The 21292-nt window shown below is 40.4% G+C and overlaps 1 protein-coding gene across 1 annotated transcript in view; it reads left to right on the top strand.

Annotated features, from left to right (window-relative positions):
* LOC120917545 overlaps nucleotides 1-17280 on the top strand; it is a 120873-nt gene extending 103593 nt beyond the window's left edge. Inside the window, exons 9-14 of the mRNA XM_040328915.1 lie at nucleotides 6367-6487; nucleotides 8888-8982; nucleotides 11229-11294; nucleotides 12030-12129; nucleotides 12392-12544; nucleotides 15316-17280. Coding sequence (XP_040184849.1) covers nucleotides 6367-6487; nucleotides 8888-8982; nucleotides 11229-11294; nucleotides 12030-12129; nucleotides 12392-12544; nucleotides 15316-16841 — 2061 coding nt within the window. The 3' untranslated portion in view covers nucleotides 16842-17280. The remainder of the gene's footprint in view (nucleotides 1-6366; nucleotides 6488-8887; nucleotides 8983-11228; nucleotides 11295-12029; nucleotides 12130-12391; nucleotides 12545-15315) is intronic.
* Nucleotides 17281-21292: the final 4012 nt, after the last annotated feature.

Raw genomic sequence — 21292 nt, forward strand, 5'->3', positions numbered from 1 at the left:
ATGGGGCCCCCTACAGAGCCTCAGGCAGTGTGTGACTGTCCGAATGGTCAGTCTGCCCCTGCACCCCCCTGATACCCTAACTAAAGTGTATTCTGATAAAATCCTTCCCATCTCCTGGTCAGATCATAAATTTATTTTTGTCTCTCATATCATCTTTCATTCCAGAAAAAACCTGGTTACCACTAAACCTATAATGACTCACTATTCAGCAATCCCTCTACAAACTTTGCCATTCAGTCTGCTTTAACTGAATGCTTCAGTTAACACTTATTTTGTTAAATCCCTAGGCTTTCTGTGGGAAGCCCACAAAGCCACTATTGGGGGCAGGATCATTCAATTACCCCCCGAAAGGAAGAAAACATACAATGTTTAAATGGGGGGTGTGTGTTCGAAATTCCTGGTATGGATACAGCACCTCATCCCAAAGTTAATGTTAAAATTTCAGCCCTTGACCAAGAAAATAATAAATCCATGGCACAACACAAATTGACTTCTATTGCAGACTGTAAACTTGGCAACATATAAAAAAGTCTGGCTCAACACTTCAACTCGCAAGCCTAAACTCTTTTTCCACCATTTCCCTAATAATTTACAGACCCAACTTGATAATTATTATTTAGCTAAAAGAAACTCAAGAACCCTAAACCCCACAAACAACCTAGCCCAGGTGGTTTTAGCCTCTTATTACAAGAAATTTGTAATACTCAAGTGGCTTTTGTAACAGGGTTCAGGCAAGATTCCTTGACATCAACTAATAGCATGCTCCCAAAACCGGCCATGGATGGCACCAACTGATCTAACTATAGACTGATTGCACTCAATAACGTGTACTTCAAATTTCTGGCAAAAGTTCTTACCAAGTGGCAAAATTGTGTCCATGTCTCTCTCTTGATATTAAAATAGGCTATTTACTTTACATATTAAGAAAATGGGTATTTGACTTTAATTTTACCAGATGGGTTCAAGCCTTTTTGCTTTATATACGTTAAATTCAAAAGATTTCTAATATTCAGAGGAACTCAAAACGGTTGTCCCTTATTCCCCCTATATTCTGTTTTCGCCCCCAAGTCTTTGGGCATACTAATTAGGCACACACCTGACTCACTGAATTAGATGTGGTATGTGGGATACCAACACAAATTGTGTGCATGTATGACAATTAAATTCCCTTTTCCTAATTCAACACTTCAATACAATCTCTGCACTGCATATTAGCAATCAAAAATCTAAAATTTTAGATATTTCCAGCTCTGCTGACACTTTGCAGATCATAAAGAATAATTTTGATTTCAGTTAGTCCTCCAACAAGCTTAGTTATTTAGGCATCAACCCAACCAATGTTTACGATTCCCATTTCCAAACGAATCAACACACACTAATACATCACAACCAAACCTTTTAAGTGACTAGAAACCACATCCTATCTCCTGACTAGGAAGGATAGCTGCAGTCAAAATTACCATATTGCTCAAACTGCTATACGTTTTCTGCACCTTTCCAGCACATGTTCCTCCACACACATTCTCCATTTGCTACAATGCAATTTTTTTAAGTTTATCTGGTGTTCAATTAGACCTAGAGTAGTAAAAAAAAAAAAAAAAAAACAGATCTCAGAGAAGCCTGGGATTCCCCACTTTGAGTGGTTTCGTCCTGCTGTGCTGGAGTTTGGCTGCAGAGCAAGTGTATCTGCGGGTTTTGTGCAGTTAACCTGCCATTTCCCATGGACTTTCTATTATGTCCTGTGTTTTGGGTGCATTTTCTGAAAGCGCACCAAAGATGCAGCATGCAGGACTTTTGGTCCAATTTCAGAAAATAGAAAGTCTATGGGAAAGTGTGTGTAACCTGTACCAAGACTGCAGGTTAATCAGAGCTAATCAGAGCTGCAAAGTGAAACGGTCCTTAACCAACGTCTATCATGCAACACCAATCACTCAGTTGACACTTGTTCGGTATTTGGCTTTGGGCTAGCCTAAAGGCATACACCATTTCCTCTATTTCCAAAACTTCTATCTCCTAGACCCTCTTGCCTAAAGGAAACATTTACAGAGCCTTGTGATGCTACATTCCTATAAGCTCTGGAATAATGTCAAATTCCCAGGCAGATTTAATTCTTCTCATCTACCCATTTCTTTAACCCTAGAAAATCCCCCCAAATTAATGCTAGAATTTATGGCAAATATATATATATATATATATATATATATATACATACATACATACACACACATATATATATATATATATATAGTCGATCAATGTCTTGGCTGCCAAAACCAATTATAAACAACCTATGAGGTGGTAATTGTTCCTGACTCGCATCCCACATGCAATTTCAGGATACACCTCAGCAGGGGCGGACTGACCATTGAGTCACTCGGGCACTGCCCGAGGGCCCCATGCCACTAGGGGGCCCCATCCGGGTTGCCAGGCTCAGTAAAACCAGGGACAGTATGTTAAAATCTGTGTTTTTTTTAGATCTGTCCCTGATATGTCCGAAAATGACATGCTTTTAATGTGAATATCCCAAGATTTTAGCTGCCCGCCTCTGCACTACCTCCTGGCGTGGTGGTCATCTGTAAGCCAGAGGGGCCCCATAATCTTCTATTGCCCAGGGGCCCCATGAGTTGTCAGTCCGCCCCTGCACCTCAGTGTTTTAGGAGTTGCAATACAGAGGAATCAGTATAAGCTGATCAATACACTTCAAAATAGACCTGTGGAAAGGCCTGGTTAAAACTTCACTAAATGAAATGTACAAAAGTGGCATTCCACTTACTAATATATTCACAGCTGCAATGTAAATAATATCCAGGTCCTGAAAAAAACAAAAAACAGTCCATCTCTTTCAAGAAAATTGAACTAAAGGCAAAAAAAAATATTTTTAATTTGGATGAGTGAGGGAATCCCTGGTTGTCAATGGAGTCACCAGAACTAGTGTCCCCCTTAGAACTTTTCACTCCTATTGCTGTTTTGGTGACTCAAAATGTGGTGTTTACTTTCACTTTTGCTTATAATGGTAAACCATACAAAACGAGAGAGTGAATCTCCCTATCAGAAGCGCAGACAGCGATTAAACGTGATGCATCCTAATCTCTCTCAAATATATCCAAATTAAAATTTAAAAAAAATGTTGCTTTTAGTTATCATCTAAGTCCACTGTTAAGCTCTGTATGACATTTAAAAAATGCCAGCTATCCTTGATGAACAAATTCCCATATTTTGCAGGGTTTGAGACCCTTGGATTATACACTGCCTGCTTTGACAATTTAAATCTGCACCTTGATAGGTCAGCTATCCCCACCATGATTACAAATAGACCCTACTTTACCCTTACGTTCCCTGTTTCCTTCCTACCTGTTCTCATCTTCCTCCCACTGCCCTAGCTCCTCATTTTTCTTTCTTTCTCTCTTTTTTTTTCCTTTTTTTTCCAAATTGCTTCCACTTCTATCATTCCGCTTCCCACCCTCTATTCTATTCATTTGTTGTGTATGTCTGTGATCATACCATTTGTACTTCACATGTATTTTAATTGATCCTCTTATGTCTATACTGGATTCCTTGTAACTTTGTTAAAACTAGTAAAAATGTCAAAACAAACTTTGATCACTAAAACTATCCGCCTTAACTACCTTCTACAATTTTCATATTTACAAGCCTAAATACCACTTTTATTTGACTATTTTTGACTTGTATTGAAGTATATCTAAAGTCAAACCTGTGTTTTTTTTTTTTTTCTCATTTTGGATAGAGATGGGGAATGGTAAACTGGGTAAATTGGGGAGATTTCACTTCTTGTCCTGTACACAAATTGAGAACTGAAAGGAATCTCTCCTTGATGTCTACCACAACTCATGTTTTATTAACTGATAAAGTGTGCCTTGCAAGCAGTAACAGTGCTAGTGAGGTAGTAAGGTAATATGGTAGGTGAATTAAATCTGAAGTCTAAATTGCAGCCATATGGACCAGACACTTGGATATCTTTTGAGAGTGCATGGATCTTTCTGTACTGATCTACTATTTGTATCCTAAGAAATTTCTTAAACTTTCAATAGTTTTTTTATTGAATTTTTTCAGAGATAATAGAGCCATTGGTACATTCTTTTACATAGTGGAACATTAAATCCATAGTAAGGCAACATATAAAATATTGTGTTTCAAATATATATATATATACCTGTGGTTGGTGGGCACAGGGTCAACAATCAAACATAAGGATGGGAAGTGCCACCCATCTCCGGAAACATAGGGGGGAGGTTGAAGGATATAATTTTGCGAGTCTAGTGGGAACCAAGTACCATCTAGTTAGAACATTTAGGTTTGCCTCCATCAGAGATACGTTGAGTATACCTCGGTTTGACCATGTGATCACTCTGTGCCATTCGTCCAACTCCCATTCCTAAGAAATTTGTTTAAACTTTTGAATAAAAACCTATTGCAAATTAAATCTGAAGTGAGACAAGGTTATGTTGCCTTAGCATTTCTGTCGCTACACAGAAGTTTTATTAACAATGGTAGCTGTAGGCATGCTATGGTGCCTCCTTTTATCTGTAACATTAGTTGTAACATTTCAACGTATAAAAAAATGCTAAATTGGCCCTCCTTTCTTAGCACAGCTCAGCACTCAGGGGGTTAAAGTGTGCGTGATAAAACAGATATAGTTAAAAATGTCATATAGATGAACCCCTTAAATCACACCTGAATGTATAGCAGCCACTTAAGTTGTAAAAGATATGTATAAAAACAATGAGTAAAGAGCAAACAAAATGTCCAATAAATATTGTAGTAGCTCTTTGAGATGAACAAACTTCTTTATGCGTTAATCTTCATAAAGGAAATCAATTGAAAATGAAATGAAAGAGAGGTGCTCAAACAGTGCAGTTCATTAGTGACAGCGATGCAAGGATCTTCTTCACAATCCACCGTTCACCCATACAACACCTCGTGAACACAGCAAGCCCCTCTCGGGGATGCACTTACCCCAAGGATAAATATTTATTGCCTTGAAATCACAAAGACCTTCCTTCTCCCTTTTGAACCTCCGTACACCGTCATACAGGGCACATATATAGATAGGATCCAATGGGCTCATGCAAACAACAACAGAATAAACACCATAGCATAATATTGTTTAAAACTTTATTGTCCCGCATGCGCTCCCCTCTCAATATATACATACTATGTACAATTTTCAATCCAGCAAAAAAGTGCGTGTGCTTTGGTGCTCGTCATTCAAGAGACATAAATACCGATTAGGACAGCCGCCTGTGCGATGACAACCAAAACTTCCGGGTATCGCTCTATGGAGCGCAAACGTCACTTCCTGGTTTAGCGTAGAGACCACAACCTTGGCGTGTTTCATCACTTCTGGGTAAGTGCATCCCTGAGAGGGGCTTCCTGTGTTCACGAGGTGTTGTATGGGTGAACGGTGGATTGTGAAGAAGATCCTTGCATCGCTGTCACTAATGAACTGCACTGTTTGAGCACCTCTCTTTCATTTCAATTTCTATTGATTTCCTTTATGAAGATTAACGCATAAAAAAGTTTGTTCATCTCAACCAGAACAAAAAGCGATGTTACATTTCAACACCTGACAAGTTAGTTAATTGTAAAAATTTTAAAAAGTCTTTAAGTGGTGTTAAAAATTTTCATCTGCTGTATTTTCCGGCGTATAAGACGACTTTTTGGATGCAAAAAAATGCATCCAAAGTCGGGGGTTGTCTTATACGCCGCTGACAGTCTCCATCTGCTGCGAGCGTCCATGATTTAAAAGCCGCTCCTTCTCCTCAGAGTGTCCTGTGATAGGCGGAACACAAATCTTCCCAGCAGCGCCTCTGTTCTGTGTTCCTCCTATCACAGATGCCTTCTCATCCTCGGACGAGAGGACATCCGTGATAGGCGGAACACAGAACAGAGGCCCTGCTGGGAAAATTTGTGTTTCGCCTATCACAGGACAGTCTGAGGGGAAGGCACGGCTTTCAAATCATGGACGCTCGCAGCAGATGGAGACTGTCACCAGCCTGGAAGTCAGAATGAGCAAAACGTGAGTGATGGCACAGTGGGGGGAAGGTGATGGCACAGTGGGGGCAAGTGATGGCACAGTGGGGGCATGTAATGTAATGGCACAGTGAGGCATGTAATGTAATGGCACAGTGAGATTTGAAAAAAGCCTGTTTCTGTCAGCGGTTCTGGCTACCCCTCAGCTTCCAGAAAGACTAGTGGGAAGGGGGTAGTCTTATATGGCGAGTATATCCCAAAACCAACATTTTTCCTGGAAAATTAGGGGGTCGTCTTATACGCCGGCAAATACGGTATATTTCCAGACTGGTTTCATACTGTACAGTATTGACTTTCCCTGTCTGTCTTCTGCAGGAAGTCAGTTACTGCCAGGGGATGAGTCAAATTGCAGCAGTGCTGCTCATGTACCTGAATGAGGAGGATGCCTTTTGGGCTTTAGCTCAGCTGCTAACCAACCAGAGACATGCAATGCACGGTAAGTTGAAGAAATACCAAAACGGGACTGCTTAATTATTCATGTCCTTTTAATGAATGACAGAAAAATCAAATTTCTTATCACAGTGAAAATGAGAAGTGATGGCATCCTAGTAAGATGCATTCCCATGACCAAGTTATCAGTCATAAATAATAATTGTTTTATAACAAATATAAGTTAGATGTGTATGGGGCACTGGTAGTTTTAGTAGACAGATACAGTATCTATTTGAATATCATTTGGCCAGAATTTTTAATTATTCTGTTGGTTGAACTGGATGTGTCTTTTTTCAACTAGATGTAACCACAGTATATCATTCTGTTTAAATATTCATGAATATATATGCTTCAGTCCCTGCTGAACCATACAAAAGCATAGTTTGAGATCTAACCTACAGGGCCTTCCATGTGTATAGCTAAAATCTGTTAACATATCAGGCCAGTACAAACATTTCTGAAAAAAAATATGTTCCCAATTGTTGCATTTTCAGAGGTCTCTATTTTCTTGACATCCTAAGCAAACATTTAACATCCTGCTTTACTTTCCTGGGGTCAGATTCTCTGTGCAGAAGTCTCTGGTCTGACATCTCCTGAGCACACATTTATCAAGGTTGCTTACTAGAAAGCAGACAGCTTGGTCCTAGGGGGTCAATTCAGTTTTAGCAGAGGACATCCAAATACAGAAATTTACATTTCTCTGTAATCATATAGTCCCAACGTTGTCACACAGCGGTTTTAGACCGCGGTTTAGTGCCTCCTCTGATGTATTACTTGTAGATCTTGCTATTCTCTGCCAAAAACATCTTAAACAGTGAGTCTTTTGCTGAAATAAATATGTAGATGTATTGCAAATATATGTGGGCTTTGCAGTGTGTCAAGAGAGAATTTTATTGTGCATCATACGTGATTCTTTTAATTTTTTTATGTGATATGATTAATAAACCTGGAAATATTTATTTATATTCATTTATTGAATTTATATCCTTGGGTGCCATCCAAGAAAGTCCCTAGATCTGCTGTAATCATTTTACAAAGATGCAGTGTCAGGAATCTCCCTCTCAGAACATATAAACAAAAATAGTGTAGCACTCAAAATTATGAAACAAAGATATATAAATACCCGGATGACCCAAAGTACATTCAATAAGATCGCAAAAGGTGTGAATGATGAAAAAATATTAGTAGACAATTCATAAATGAATATATAAAGTGAAATGTGTTCATGAATACAAGTCATTCCTAATACATAAGTGAATGTCATGTGATAGTCCATCTTTACACTCTGAAGCCTGCCTTCTGAAGTTGGATCCTCTCATTCAACATTGGATGGGGCTTATTCTCCAAACGTTGGCCTTGCTATGTCGGATTTGCCGAGATAATTTCTCATGACTGCCTGTTTGACTCTTATGCTGTACAGTATACAAGTCCACCATTTCTGGAAAGTGTGCCAACCTTATCACATTGCACCTTTAAAGATCAAGTTTCGTCCACTTGAACAATATGGAAGTCTCTTTCTACATTTATGGGATCGATTTGTTTAAGATGGACTATCAAATGACATTCATATATGAATTTTGAATGACTTTTTTTTATTATTTATTCACTCTTTTCACTTTATATATTCATTTATGAATTGTCTACTAAAAATGTTTTCATCATTCACACCATTTGTGATCTTATTGTATGTACACTATTTTTGTTTATATGTTTTTTGCACTGTGTGTCTAGTGGAATGTTGGCAGCTTGTTAATTTCTAAGCACAGTTTTTTCTATTTTTTCCATCACCCTCTCAGAAGCCTTAAAGTGGAGGTTCACCCGGAAATGTTAATTTTTTACATTAGATTGAGGCTCATTTTGTCTAGGGGAATCGGGTAGTTTTTTTAAAATCGAAGCCGTACTTACCGTTTTAGAGAGAGATCTTCTCTCGCCGCTTCCGGGTATGGGCTGCGGGACTGGGCGTTCCTATTTGATTGACAGGCTTCCGACGGTCGCATCTATCGCGTCACGATTTTCCGAAAGTAGCCGAACGTCAGTGCGCAGGCGCCGTATAGAGCCGCACCGATGTTCGGCTTCTTTCGGCTACTCGTGACGCGATAGATGCGACCGTCGGAAGCCTGTCAATCAAATAGGAACGCCCAGTCCTGAAGACCATACGCGGAAGCGGCGGAGAAGATCTATCTCTAAAACGGTAAGTACTGCTTCGATTTTAAAAAAACTACCCGATTCCCCTTGACAAAATGAGCCTCAATCTAATGTTAAAAAAAAAATTTCGGGTGAACTCCCGCTTTAACGATAAGGAATTTTTTGTTTTTTGTGCTCTGCCAGGTACAGATGTATCATGCTTGTTCTAACATTTAATCGTATAGTGTAATAATCCAATCTACCAATGTTTTCTTTGAAGGTTTTTTTATTCCTGGGTTTCCAAAGCTCCAGAGGTTTCAGAGTCACCATGAACAAATTCTCAGCAAGTTCTTCCCAAAACTGAAGAAACACATGGTATTGCCATTTCCTGAACAACTAGCAGTTAAAATCTTCTTTTGTGTTTGAAATAGCACATGCTGGGAATATAACTATATATCACTGTAGATTTACACTTCTGTCTAGTTCATCCCAAAGTAGCTCCATGAGCTCTATGTCTGGAGACTATGCTAGCCATTCCTTGATTTTAAGGCCACTATCTTTATTTTGCAGTGAACCCCCTGACAAACTAGGCATAGACCATAGAATATAGCATGGCACTGCAAAATACTATAGTAGGTCTTGATGTTTAAGGGTGCCAGTCCCTCTGTACAAGCCACTACTCTGAATCCAGCAAAGAAGCCCAAGACCATCATGCTTCCCCCTTCAGGTTTAAAGGAGAAGTATGGGCAAAACAATTTTAAATGGATCACAGAAGCACAGTTTGTTATGCACTCCTGTGAAGCGTTTTCAGCTGACAAGGCCTTCTTTCAGTTTTAGTAGTCCACTAGAGGTCGTTTCTGGTACAGGAAAACCTATTTTTTCATTGTAGCAATGGATTTGTTACTGCCACCTGACCTGCCAAACATGCAGTGTGAGGTCTTCTCTTCAGAATGAAAGTTAGACCTGTTTATTTTACCACTGTGAAAGGAACACTAAAGATGAAAAAACAAAAAACAAACATGTTATACTTGCCTCCACTGTGCAGCTCGTTTTGCACAGAGTGGCCCCGAACCTGGTCTTCTGGGGTCCCTCGGCGGCTGTCTCGGCTCCTCCCCGCAAGAACTAACCACCTCTATGCGAGCGAGCATGATATAGCCGCTCACTGTATCACTCGCCCCCCCCGGCGCGCCGGGTCATTTGATGTGATTGACAGCAGTGTGAGCCAATGGCTGCGCTGCTTTCAATCAACCAATGAATGAGCCGAGAAGCCTGCACGTTCATGGGGCGGGATTTTTGAGGGGTGAAAAAGGTGAAAAAACAATTACCTTTACAACCCCTTTAAATTGTTATCCTGTGAGGTACCTATCATGCCTGTACTGTTAAAGTAGTGTTTCAGGAGAAATGTTATTTTTTTTTAAGTCGGCAGCTACAAACACTGTAGCTGCTGACATTTAATAAGGACACTTACCTGTCCAGGGAGCCTGAGATGTCGGCCCCCCAAGGCCGATCTGTTCAGCGCCGACATTCCAACTAAGGGAAACCGGTAGTAGAGCCTTGCAGCTTCACTGGCAGTTTCCTACTGCGCATGCTCGAGTCGCGCGGTGCTTTGTGAATGGCCAGCTTGCCAAAAATAGGTGAAACTCCGCTTAAATTATGTGGAATCAGGGCCGCTGATAAGCCAGTACAACTGGCCCTGTTGTAGGGGGCCCCAGGCCAGCAGGGGCCCGGATGGCAACCCCCTTTAAAAAAAAAAAAAATTTTATTTTTTTTTCCAGGGGTCCGTAGGTCCCCGGAGGCCCATAGGGTCCTAGATGACAACTCCCCTTTTTTTATTTATTTTTTATAAAAAAAAAATATATTTTTTTTAATATATTTTTATTTTAATTTGTATTAAAGGTCCCCAGGACCCCGGATGGCAATCCCCTTTTTTTTTATAAATTCTTTTTTTTTTTCATATTATTTTTCTCCATGTGGCAAACCCCCCCTTTTTTTTAATCAATGTTTTTTTATTTATTTTTTTAATTAAAGGGCCCAGAGGTCCCCAGGGCCCTGAATGGCAACCCTATTTATTAATAATTTGTAAAGGGCCCCCCTCCGCTTCTCAATTTGCGGCAGATCCCCTCCCCCCCCCTCCCGCTTCTCAATTTCAATTTCAGACGGCAGCCCCCCCCCCCCCGGTTCTCTGCTCCAGGTGCCTACCAATGCCACCAATCCCGTAACGTGCTGCAGAGACAGTTTCAAGGCGGGGCCAGGGGTGGAGCTAAAGGCGGGACCAGGGGTGGAGCTGAAGGGGGCTCCGTCAGGTAGGCTGTACGGGGCCCCATGATTTCCATCAGCGGCCCTGTGTGGAATCATAAAACATATGGGTGATACTGGAAAACTTTGCATTTTTCCAGCCATAAAACTGCGGTGTCATATATTGTGTGAAAAGCTAGGTAACATCACACCAATCGATTTGTTTAAGACTAATGCTTGACTTTGGGTGATTAAGCCCTATGAATTGTGCCACTTGTGAATCACTTCTACAATATGATATTGTGACTGTAGAAAATATAAGAACTTGCACTTAATTTATAGCAGTGCTTGTGGAGATTTAATACAACATGCCTATTTTTTCTTAGGACAAGGAAGATATGTCTACTGGCATTTATACAACAAAGTGGTTTTTGCAGTGCTTCTTAGACCGGGTAAGTACAAATAAATGTTCAGACTTTCCCATTAACGCATATAAGTACAGTAATAACCTTGGATTACGAGCATAATTAGTTCCAGGAGGAATGCTTGTAATCCAAAGCACTTGTATATAAAAGCCAGTTTCCCCATAATGGAAACTCCGAAAATCCATTTCACAGCCACTGCTTGTCTATTTTTAATCTATACAACGGTGATTGGTGCCCGTAACTTTCCCACGCACTGATCACCGCTGACAGTACAAGTATCGCGTGAAGCATCGGGAGCATTTGCCCCAGTACAAGTATTCGGGCAAATGCTTGGTATCGGCCCCATAACCATACTAGTATCGGGACAACCCTAGTTATAAAAACATTCAGATCTTTGCGAGAATCCCCTTTTTTACAGTTAATGTTTTAACGCTTACCTTCTATTCAGTACCTATTTGGCCATGTTCTTAGTACTGAAGACAAAGCAACAGTAAACTGCCTTGTATCATTTTTGCTTAGTCCACAAAAAGCAAAAGTGAATTGGTCATTTTATGACCAGTCTGGTCCTTTAAGGTTCCCAGCTCAGACCCTTTCTGCTTTATACATGGTTGAAACTTGAATTATTCTGATCTCTGGTGTTGCATGTATTGGGTAGCAATCCCACATGTACTGTACCCAGCAGCAAAAATGTATACTTATGGTCAGAACGTACAGCTGCATCGACAGGACAGTTTAACCTCATTGCTTTCTATTCATTTCCAGACACCATTTACACTCACTCTGAGGCTGTGGGACATCTATATTTTGGAAGGCGAGCGAGTGCTGCCAGCCATGGCTTACACCATACTGAAACTGCATAAAAGTAAGACATTTCCATTAATCAAATCTAGTGTAACCCATGTTAAAGGAGGTTGCATTTCTCAATTCATATAATTATACATATTTATTATATAGAATATATTGGCAGGGATAGAATGGCATTGTATTTTCTAAACTTCCTAATTATAAACAATGTCTGTTATTGGTATAATATATATATATAGTATCACAGATTTAAATCAATGTATGTTGGCATCTGTTGGCAAGCAGCATCTCTTGAACCTATGTTATATCTCTGTGCATAGAACGCTTGTTGAAAATGTCAATGGAGGACCTTCGGGAATTTCTCCAAGAGAAGATTGCCCGTTCCTTGAGCTACGATGATGATATTGTGGTTGAACAATTACAGACATCGATGGCAGAGCTAAGGAAAATGAAACTTGAGCTGCCTCCTCCAGGTACAATCTTTTCTATTCATTAATAAGTGCTTATTGTTACGTGCTAATTCTTGATCTAACATTCCCTGTATGTGCCTCCCCTGCAGCTTTGCAAGATCCGTAAGCTCCCTCGCTAGCACTGACATTTTTGCCCGGCCTTCTTCCAGGTTTGGCAACTTCAGTTCTCTTGATGGCCAGCTTAGGATGACATAAATCCAGCACATAAGTGTTCATTTATTGTGAGAGCAAAACATGACACTGGGCTGCTCATGCTCTGCTCAGTGTGAATTTATGGGAACCACTGCTGGAAGGCAGAGGAGAAACTTAAGGAGACATACAGAGTATGCAATAAAAGCCTAAAGTGAGTACACCCCTAGGTGAAAATGTCCAAATTGGGCCCAATCAGCCATTTTCCCTCCCCGATGTCATGTGGCTATTTAGTGTTACAAAGTCTCAGCTGTGAATGGGGAGCAGGTGTGTTTAATTTGGTGTTATCGCTCTCACTCTCTCATACTGGTCACTAGAAGCTCAACATGGCACCTCATGGCAAAGAACTCTATGAGGATCTGAAAAAAAAAAAAAGAATTGCTGCTCTACATAAAGATGACCTAGGCTATAGGAAGATTGCCAAGACCCTGAAACTAAGTTGCAGCATGGTGGCCAAGACCATACAACGGTTTAACGGGACAGGTACCACTCAGAACAGGCCTCGCCATGGTCGACCAAAGAAGTTGAGTGCACATGCTCAGCCTCATGTTCATAGGTTGTCTTTGGGAAATAGACATATGAGTGCTGCCAGCATTGCTGCAGAGGTTGAAGGGGTGGAGGGGTCAGCCTGTTCAGACCATACGCTGCACACTGCATCTAATTTGTCTGCATGGCTATCGTCCCAGAAGAAAGCCTCTTCTAAAGATGATACACAAAAAAGCCTGCAAACAGTTTGCTGAAGACAAGCAGACTAAGGACATAGATTACTGGAACTATGTCCTCTGGTCTGATGGGACGAAGAAAAACATATTTAGTTCAGATGGTGACAAGCGTGTGTGGCGGAAACCAGGTGAGGAGCACAAAGACAAGTGTGTCTTGCCTACAGTCAAGCATGGTGGTGGGAGTGTCATGGTCTGGGGCTGAATGAGTGCTGCCGGCACTGGGGAGCTACAGTTCATTGGGGGAACCATCAATGCCACCATGTACTGGGACATACTGAAGCAGAGCATGATCCCCTCCCTTCGGAGACTGGGCCGCAGGGCAGTATTCCAACATAATGACCCCAAACACACCCCCAAGACAACCACTGCCTTGCTAAAGAAACTGAGGGTAAAGGTGGTAGACTGGCCAAGCATGTCTCCAGACCTAAACCCTATTGAGCATCTGTGGGACATCCTCAAATGTTAGGTGGAGGAGCACAAGGTCTCTAACATCCACCAGCTCCGTGATGTCATCATGGAGGAGTGGAAGAGGACTCCAGTGATAACCTTGTGAATCTCTGGTGAACGCCATGCCCAAGAAGGTTAAGGCAGTGCTGGAAAATATTGACCCTTTGGGCCCGATTTGGACATTTTCACTTAGGTGTGTACTCCCTTTTGTTGCCAGTGGTTTAGACATTAATGGCTGTGTTGAGTTATTTTGAGGGGACAGCAAATTTACACTGTTATACAAGATGTACACTCCTTTACATTGTAGAAAAGTGTAATTTCTTCAGTATTGTCACATGAAAAGATATAATAAAATATTTACAAAAATGTGAGGGGTCTATTCACTTTTGGGAGATACAGTATATATTAAATACATTATTATAAAAATAGGTGTCAAATGCCAAGACCTGACATAAAACCAAACTCAATCCACAGTTTTGACTGAATAGAGTTAGGAAGATAAATCGAATGGAAATTCTTTTTGTTTTTTATTTTTAGACCATGTTCTTATGCAAGAAATCACCCCCCTACTTACTTCCAATTCTATCTGGCTCCTGGAGAGGATGTGAATAGAATTCTCCCCAAAGGGTGCGCACATGGTAAAAAACTTGGTCTAAAACCAAAAAATAAAAACTTTTGGTTAGAGTTGGGCTTTAAATTCCCAGCATCTTGCAAGGATACACAAATTTTAACAAAGGAGGCTACCTTTCTCTAGGTTAACTCAAAGCAATCCCTAAAATAAGATATGTACTTTTATCTGTACTGAAGACCCATGCACTCAATAGTTGTATTGAGTATAAATGTATACATTTTTAATGCTGATATCTGTGTTGTAAAAAAAGTTATTTGTAACTTAAAGAGGAGCTCCAGTCTCTCTCAATTACCCCCCCCCCCCCCCCAGCAGCTACAGACATTGTAGCTGCTGGCTTTTAATATAAGGACTCTTACCTGACCAGATAACCAGCAATGTCCTCACCTGAGATGATTCTTAAATCGGCCTCGTGTGTAGGTGCCAGCATCTTAGGTAAGGGAAACTGGCAGTGAAGCCTTCCAGCTTCACAGACGGTTTCCTACTGCGTATGAATGGTCCTACAGTCTTCTGGGACCTGTGATGTCTCCCAGATGGCTGCGGGGGGAAGGAGGGGAGGCAAGGTGATCTGACGGGAAATGGGAGTGGATACCTATCAAAACCATATACCATCTGCCCCTTCCCCCAAACAGTGGCAAATGTGACAATGGAGGGGGAGGATGCAAACAATCAGAACTTCCACTTTTGGGTAATGTTCGGCTTTAGGTGCTCAGTACTTAAAGCGTAACCTGCACCTACAGGTTTATTTTTTTCTGCTTTTTAACAGTGTGTGTTTTTATTTTTTTTAGGTAAAGCTGAAGAGTTTCCCAAAACGACTTTGGGTCAGGATATTCCTGTACATTTACAGCCAGTTAAAACAGTTGCAGAGCCCAATGCTCAGAAAAAGGCGGATGGTGAGAATTCCCAACAAACCACCAAACCCCCCATCGACATTAATGATAATAACTCGAATGCAACTGATGGCATCAAGCCTCAAATATGTGCCCTACAGCAAAATGGCACTTCCAAAGTTACTGCGGTAGAAGGGACGAGTAGCAAGGCAGAAGAAGCTACTTCTGCAGAGGTAGTAAACACTCCCATGGATGCGGACCAGTTTACTGTGGAGCATGTTTCTACGAAAGCTCCTTCAGATAAGTCAAAGCTTCAAAATGTCACATCTCCCAACATTTCCCTAAACAATAAAGCAGAAAACATTTTGTGCCAAGAAACCCTTTTGCAGTCAAATGATCAGCATGAAAGTGTACTTGAACCCAGTTCTGCAACAGAAGGATCATCTGAATTTAAAACAAAAGTCAACAGCCTTAATGTACCAGTTATCAGTTCCCCTATTACAGAATGTACGCAACAATGTGATGAGGGCAAGATAATGGTCAGTTCCAAAGCCACAGATGGTGCTGACAATAGTCAATCACAAGACCTGCAGCCAAATGACATAACAGAAATGGTCACACCAGTAATAAATGCTGAAGTAATATATTCTAATGAAAACATCCATTCCTCACAAAGTGAGAGTGAAACATTGTCTGTTATTAAGAATGATCCTTCTTCTGACTCCTTGACCTTCTCTCAAACAGCAGAATGTATTCTTCCTACTCTAGAAGATGAAAGTAAGGCCACCATTAATACAGGACAACAGGGTTTCCTTCTGCCCCCAGAATTAGAGACCAGGAGATGTTCTTCACAGTATGATAACATGTCTGATTTAGACCAAGAAGAATGGCCTCCATGTCCTACCGATTCATCTTTGAATGAATTAGAAAAACAAACATTGCAGTCTGATATCTGTATTGTTCTGGACTTGTCTGATGAACAGCACAAAAGTTTAGGAAAGCTCCCACAGCTGAAACCTACATTTTGCTACCAAGGACCATCCGGCAGTGTGCCTTCATTGCTTACTAGTCATTCTGGTATGAAAGAGCCACTCGGTTCTCGCACAACTTCCTCTCCTTCTTTAAATGACAACTTTAGTCCCTGCCAAGTTATTAAGACTTGTACCTCAGTTCAAGTCTGTCACGGTACCATACAAGGATTTGAGGACAGCAAGCAGATAGCATGCCCTCTGCCTAATAGGTCCAAGACCAAGTATGTTTCTTGTAACACACAGGAAAATCAAGGTGACCAAACTGATTCTGAAAGCCAAATAAAATATGTAAATGGCCCAGTGACTTCCCAGGAAGACCTCCCACTTCCAACCAGAAGTCCTAAGCCGAAAATACCAGAGAAACCAACAGCTATTCTTAAAGCTCTTTCTGATAACAACTTTTACTCGTGTAAACAAACTGTGTCTCAGATGACCAAGTCCATAACATTCTAGGCAAGAATATAGCAAGCATGACATGCCATCTACTACATCATGTTGTGTGGCATGTGAGCCATTTTTATGCTGGACATAAAAATAGGCACGACCCATTGAATAGACTTGTGGAATCAGGACCATGCATAGTATTTTTCAGCTGCGCTGGTTTGTCTGGCTGGATTTTAACATTTTTTAATTTCTATTCTTTTTAATATAAACAAATCACAAAGTGCTTATTTTTTACTATTTTCATGTTTTTGCTTTTATTTTTAAGAAGTCTCTTGGCAAATCTGGTATTTAATAATATTGCTTACTCAAACGTTGCATAATCTCCAAGTGGTACAAAGTGATTGTTGCAATGATTGCAGTACTAGCACGTGGTCTTTTTTTATTTAATTGTTTTGTGATTGCTTTGTGTTGTGGCTATGGAAGTATTAAATGCAAGCTATTTACATTCTCTTGACTAAATATACATAGCTTGTTAAATGTTTTTAACATGTAACCTCTAGACAAGTTATCGTTGTTCTGTTACAATCATCTAGTAGCTTCCTCAGCCAGTTAAAGGGTATTAACGGGATCAGAATTCAGTCGGTACATTTCATCCTTATGTATCAGGGCTCATTTATAATATACCTGGAGTTTCGGAATTTAGCAGATATTGGCAATGTTCCATCTAAGTTCACCAGTTTGAAAAATTGTCTTGTCAGTGGTGTGAATCAGGCAGATTTTATCCTAATTTGCACACTTCACAGTAGACATCAGACATCAGCTCAGCCGAGAGATAATCAGCTCAGCCGAGAGATAAAAGGAAATAATTTTCCCCATGGGCACTGAGAGTGATATTTTATTTGCATTGCATCCGTAAAGTATTCACAGCGCTTCACTTTGTCCACATTTTGCTATGTTACAGCCTTTTTCCAAGATTTTCCTCAAAATTTTACAAACAATACCCCATAATAACAATGTGAAAGAAGTTTGTTTGAAATCTTTGCAAATGTATTAAAAATAAAAAATTGAAAAAAACGCATTCACATACAGTAAGTAATCACAGCCTTTGCCATGCCACTCTAAATTGAGCTCAGGTGCATCCTGTTTTCATTGATCATCCTTGAGATGGTTCTACAACTTGATTGGAGTCCACCTGTGGTAAATTCAGTCTTTTGGACATGATTTGGAAATGGACACATCTGTCCAAATGAGGTCCCTCAGGTAACGGTGCATGTTAGCGCACAAAGCAAGCCATGAAGTCCAAGGAATTGTCTGTAGACCTCCGAGACAGGATTATACAGAGTCACAGATCTGGGGAAGGGTACAGAAAAATGTCTGCAGCATTGAAGGTCCCAATGGGCACAGTTGGCCTCCATCATCCATAAATGGAAGAAGTTTGGAACCACCAGGACTCTACCTAGAGATTGGGGTAGAAGGGCCTTAGTCAGGGTGGTGAAGAACCTGATGGTCACTCTGACAAAGCTCCAGCATTTCTCTGTGGAGAGAAGAGAACCTTCTAAAAGAACAACCATCTATGCAGCACTTCACCAATCAGGCCAGTATGGTAGCTTGGCCAGACTGAAGCCAGTTCTCAGTAAAAGGCACATGACAGCCCACCTGAGGTTTGCTGAAAGGTACTTGAAGGAATCTCACAAACAGAATTCTGTGGTCAGATGAAACAACGATTGAACTCTGGCTTGAATTGCAAGCCTCCTGTATGGAGGAAACCAGGCACCGCTCATCACCTGGCAAATACCAACCATTTCAGCAGTAGGAACTGGGAGACTAGTCTGGATCGAGGGAAAGATGAATACAGAAATATACAGAGACATCCTCGATGAACCTTTTTCAGAGAGCTCTGGATATTGGACTGGGGCGAAGGTTCATCTTTTAACAGGATAATGACCCTAAGCACACAGCCAAGATAAGAAAAAGGTGGCTACAGTACAACTCTGTGAATGTTCTTGAGCCAGCCAAAGCCCAGACTTGAACCTGATTGAACATCTCTGGGGAAATCTGAAAATGGCTGTGCACCGATGCTCCCCATCCAACCTGATGGAGCTTGAGAGGTCCTGGAAAGAAGAATGGGAGAAACTGCCCAGAAATAGATGTGCCAAACTTGTAAGCATCATACTTAAAGACTTGAGGCTATAATTGGTGCCAAAGGTGCTTCAACAAAGTATTGAGCAAAGGCTGTGAATACTGATGTACATGTTATTTTTTTTTATTTTTAATAAACTTACAAAGATTTCAAACAAACTTCTTTCACATTGTCCATATGGGGTATTGTTTGCAGAATTATGAGGAAAATAATTACAGTGGAACCTCGGTTTAAGAGTAACTTGGTTTGAGAGTATTAAATTTTTTTAAATTCTGACTCGGTTTGAGAGTGTTGAATCGCAAGACGAGCATAATTCAAGCTAAATAGGCCTGCAATACCTAATTTGGCCTGAGGTACGGGGGCGCAGAAGCCGAGCAGAGCCGAAAATAGGCCTGCAGTATATCATTTGGCCTGAGGTACGGGGGTGCAGGAGCCGAGAAAAGCCGAACATTGGCCTGCAGTACTTCATTTGGCCTGAGGTACAGGGGCGCAGGAAACGAGCTGAAGTGTCCTCAGGCCTTTTTGGCGCTTTCTGGCGCCCCCACCTCTGGCCGCGTTCGGTATTGCATCCCATTGAAGTCAATGCGGAACAAATTATTTTAGTTTCCATTGACTTCAATGGGAAAATTCACTTTGATATGCAAGTACTTTGGATTACGAACATACTCCTGGAACGGATTATGCTTGTAATCCGAGGTTCAACTGTAATTTAATCCATTTTGGAATAAGTCTGTAACATAAAATGTGGAAAAAGTGAAGCGCTGTGAATATTTTCCGGGTGCACTGTACCATTTTAACTAGTTTATCTGCCCACACCTGAAAAGAGCAATCTACAACCATTTTATGCCGAGCTCATGCAACTCTGCAAAAGTGATTCTTTCTGTTTAAACTGATGTATGCTTTATGACCTTTCTCAAACTGACAGCTTGATATCAGGGCCTGCTTTAATTTTCACCAGAGCAATTGCAGAAAAGAAGCATCTTTTGTGTCCTCTTGGCAGAGAAAAGTGTCAGTTATCTCAGAAACTAAGGGGATGTCTCTGATTTTATTCCTAGCTCTGATCATACTTCTGCGCAAAGCCAATCATACAAGCCGAAAAATTCATTTTTCAGTTGTGTTCTGTAAATATGAAATTTGCAGAAGACCCCTGGTTACCATATTTAGGGAAAGCAACATTAAAATGTATAAAAGTGGAGTTTTCAATCTCTGAAAAATAATAGGTAGTATTTATAAGAGCACTTTTACTCAAGCAGTGGATTTTTAATATACCCAGTAGCATGAGATTATTGTTTTTTTCATGACATATGTACAATTTGCAACACATTTAAAATGATAGGGTGAGTTTATGGGGTTTGAATTTAACTTGCTTTTTTTTTTACATTTCACAATTTGATTTATAATAAAAGCTGGTTTGAGAGATATATGAAACATTTCATGGGAGAAACATAGGTGGCTATTGCCAACTTCTCATTCTGCAAATGCCTGTTAGGCTGAGCTTCTGGTGCCAATACTTTAACCATGTAAAGTACGAGCATCTCTATACCCTTCTATTGCCAGGTCATTTTTCAATGCAATGATAGTTTGACAATTACATGTTCATGATATGCTGTACACTAAATGGGTTTTATATAATTCTTTGAGACAGATGTATCTTTTTTTTTTTATATACAAAAGGAAAAAGGACCAACATTTTTAAAAGTTAAGTTGTTTCCCTTGCCTTATGTTAAAAAAACATTATAAAAAAATGTGGGGACAGTAAAATTACCCCTAAAATGTTCCCTTTTTGAAAGACATCCTATGGTAATTTCAGTCTTTGTTACAAATTGTTTTGGAAAGAAACATGCTGGTCATGCCGTTATTGAGGTGGTAAACCTTGGATCTTGGTAATAGTGCAATAGATACAGCACAATATTAATGTGCAGGTCCTACACAACAGGAGGTGAAGGGTTTAATATGCATGATGAGGGAGATGAAGGAGGTAATTATACAGGTCACATAGGGAAAGAAAGATGGGGGTAAATGGGTGAACAAAATACCACAATCAATTAAAACCCCTCATCAAGGATCTGCTGCTGCCTATGATTCCTTCCTTTATTGACTCTTCATTGATAAATACTACTTCCTCCATTGTGAGAGGAAAAGGGCTCTCAGCTTTTTAGTGATTGCTGTGATTGATCGTTACAGTGATCACAAGGTACAGAGCCACTCTGACCAACTCTGTACATTGGGTTTGTGATCTGAGCTGTCTGACAGCTAGGATTATAGCCATTCACAGGCACGCTCACCACCTCTATTCTTTATACAGTGCTGTTTATAAACTCACTACAGGAATGCATGTACATCATTCTGCCATTTTTAAAAGTAATAAAGTGTTTAAAGC

Source organism: Rana temporaria, chromosome 11 (genome assembly GCF_905171775.1).
Source record: "Rana temporaria chromosome 11, aRanTem1.1, whole genome shotgun sequence".
NCBI classification, from domain to species: Eukaryota; Metazoa; Chordata; class Amphibia; order Anura; family Ranidae; genus Rana; species Rana temporaria.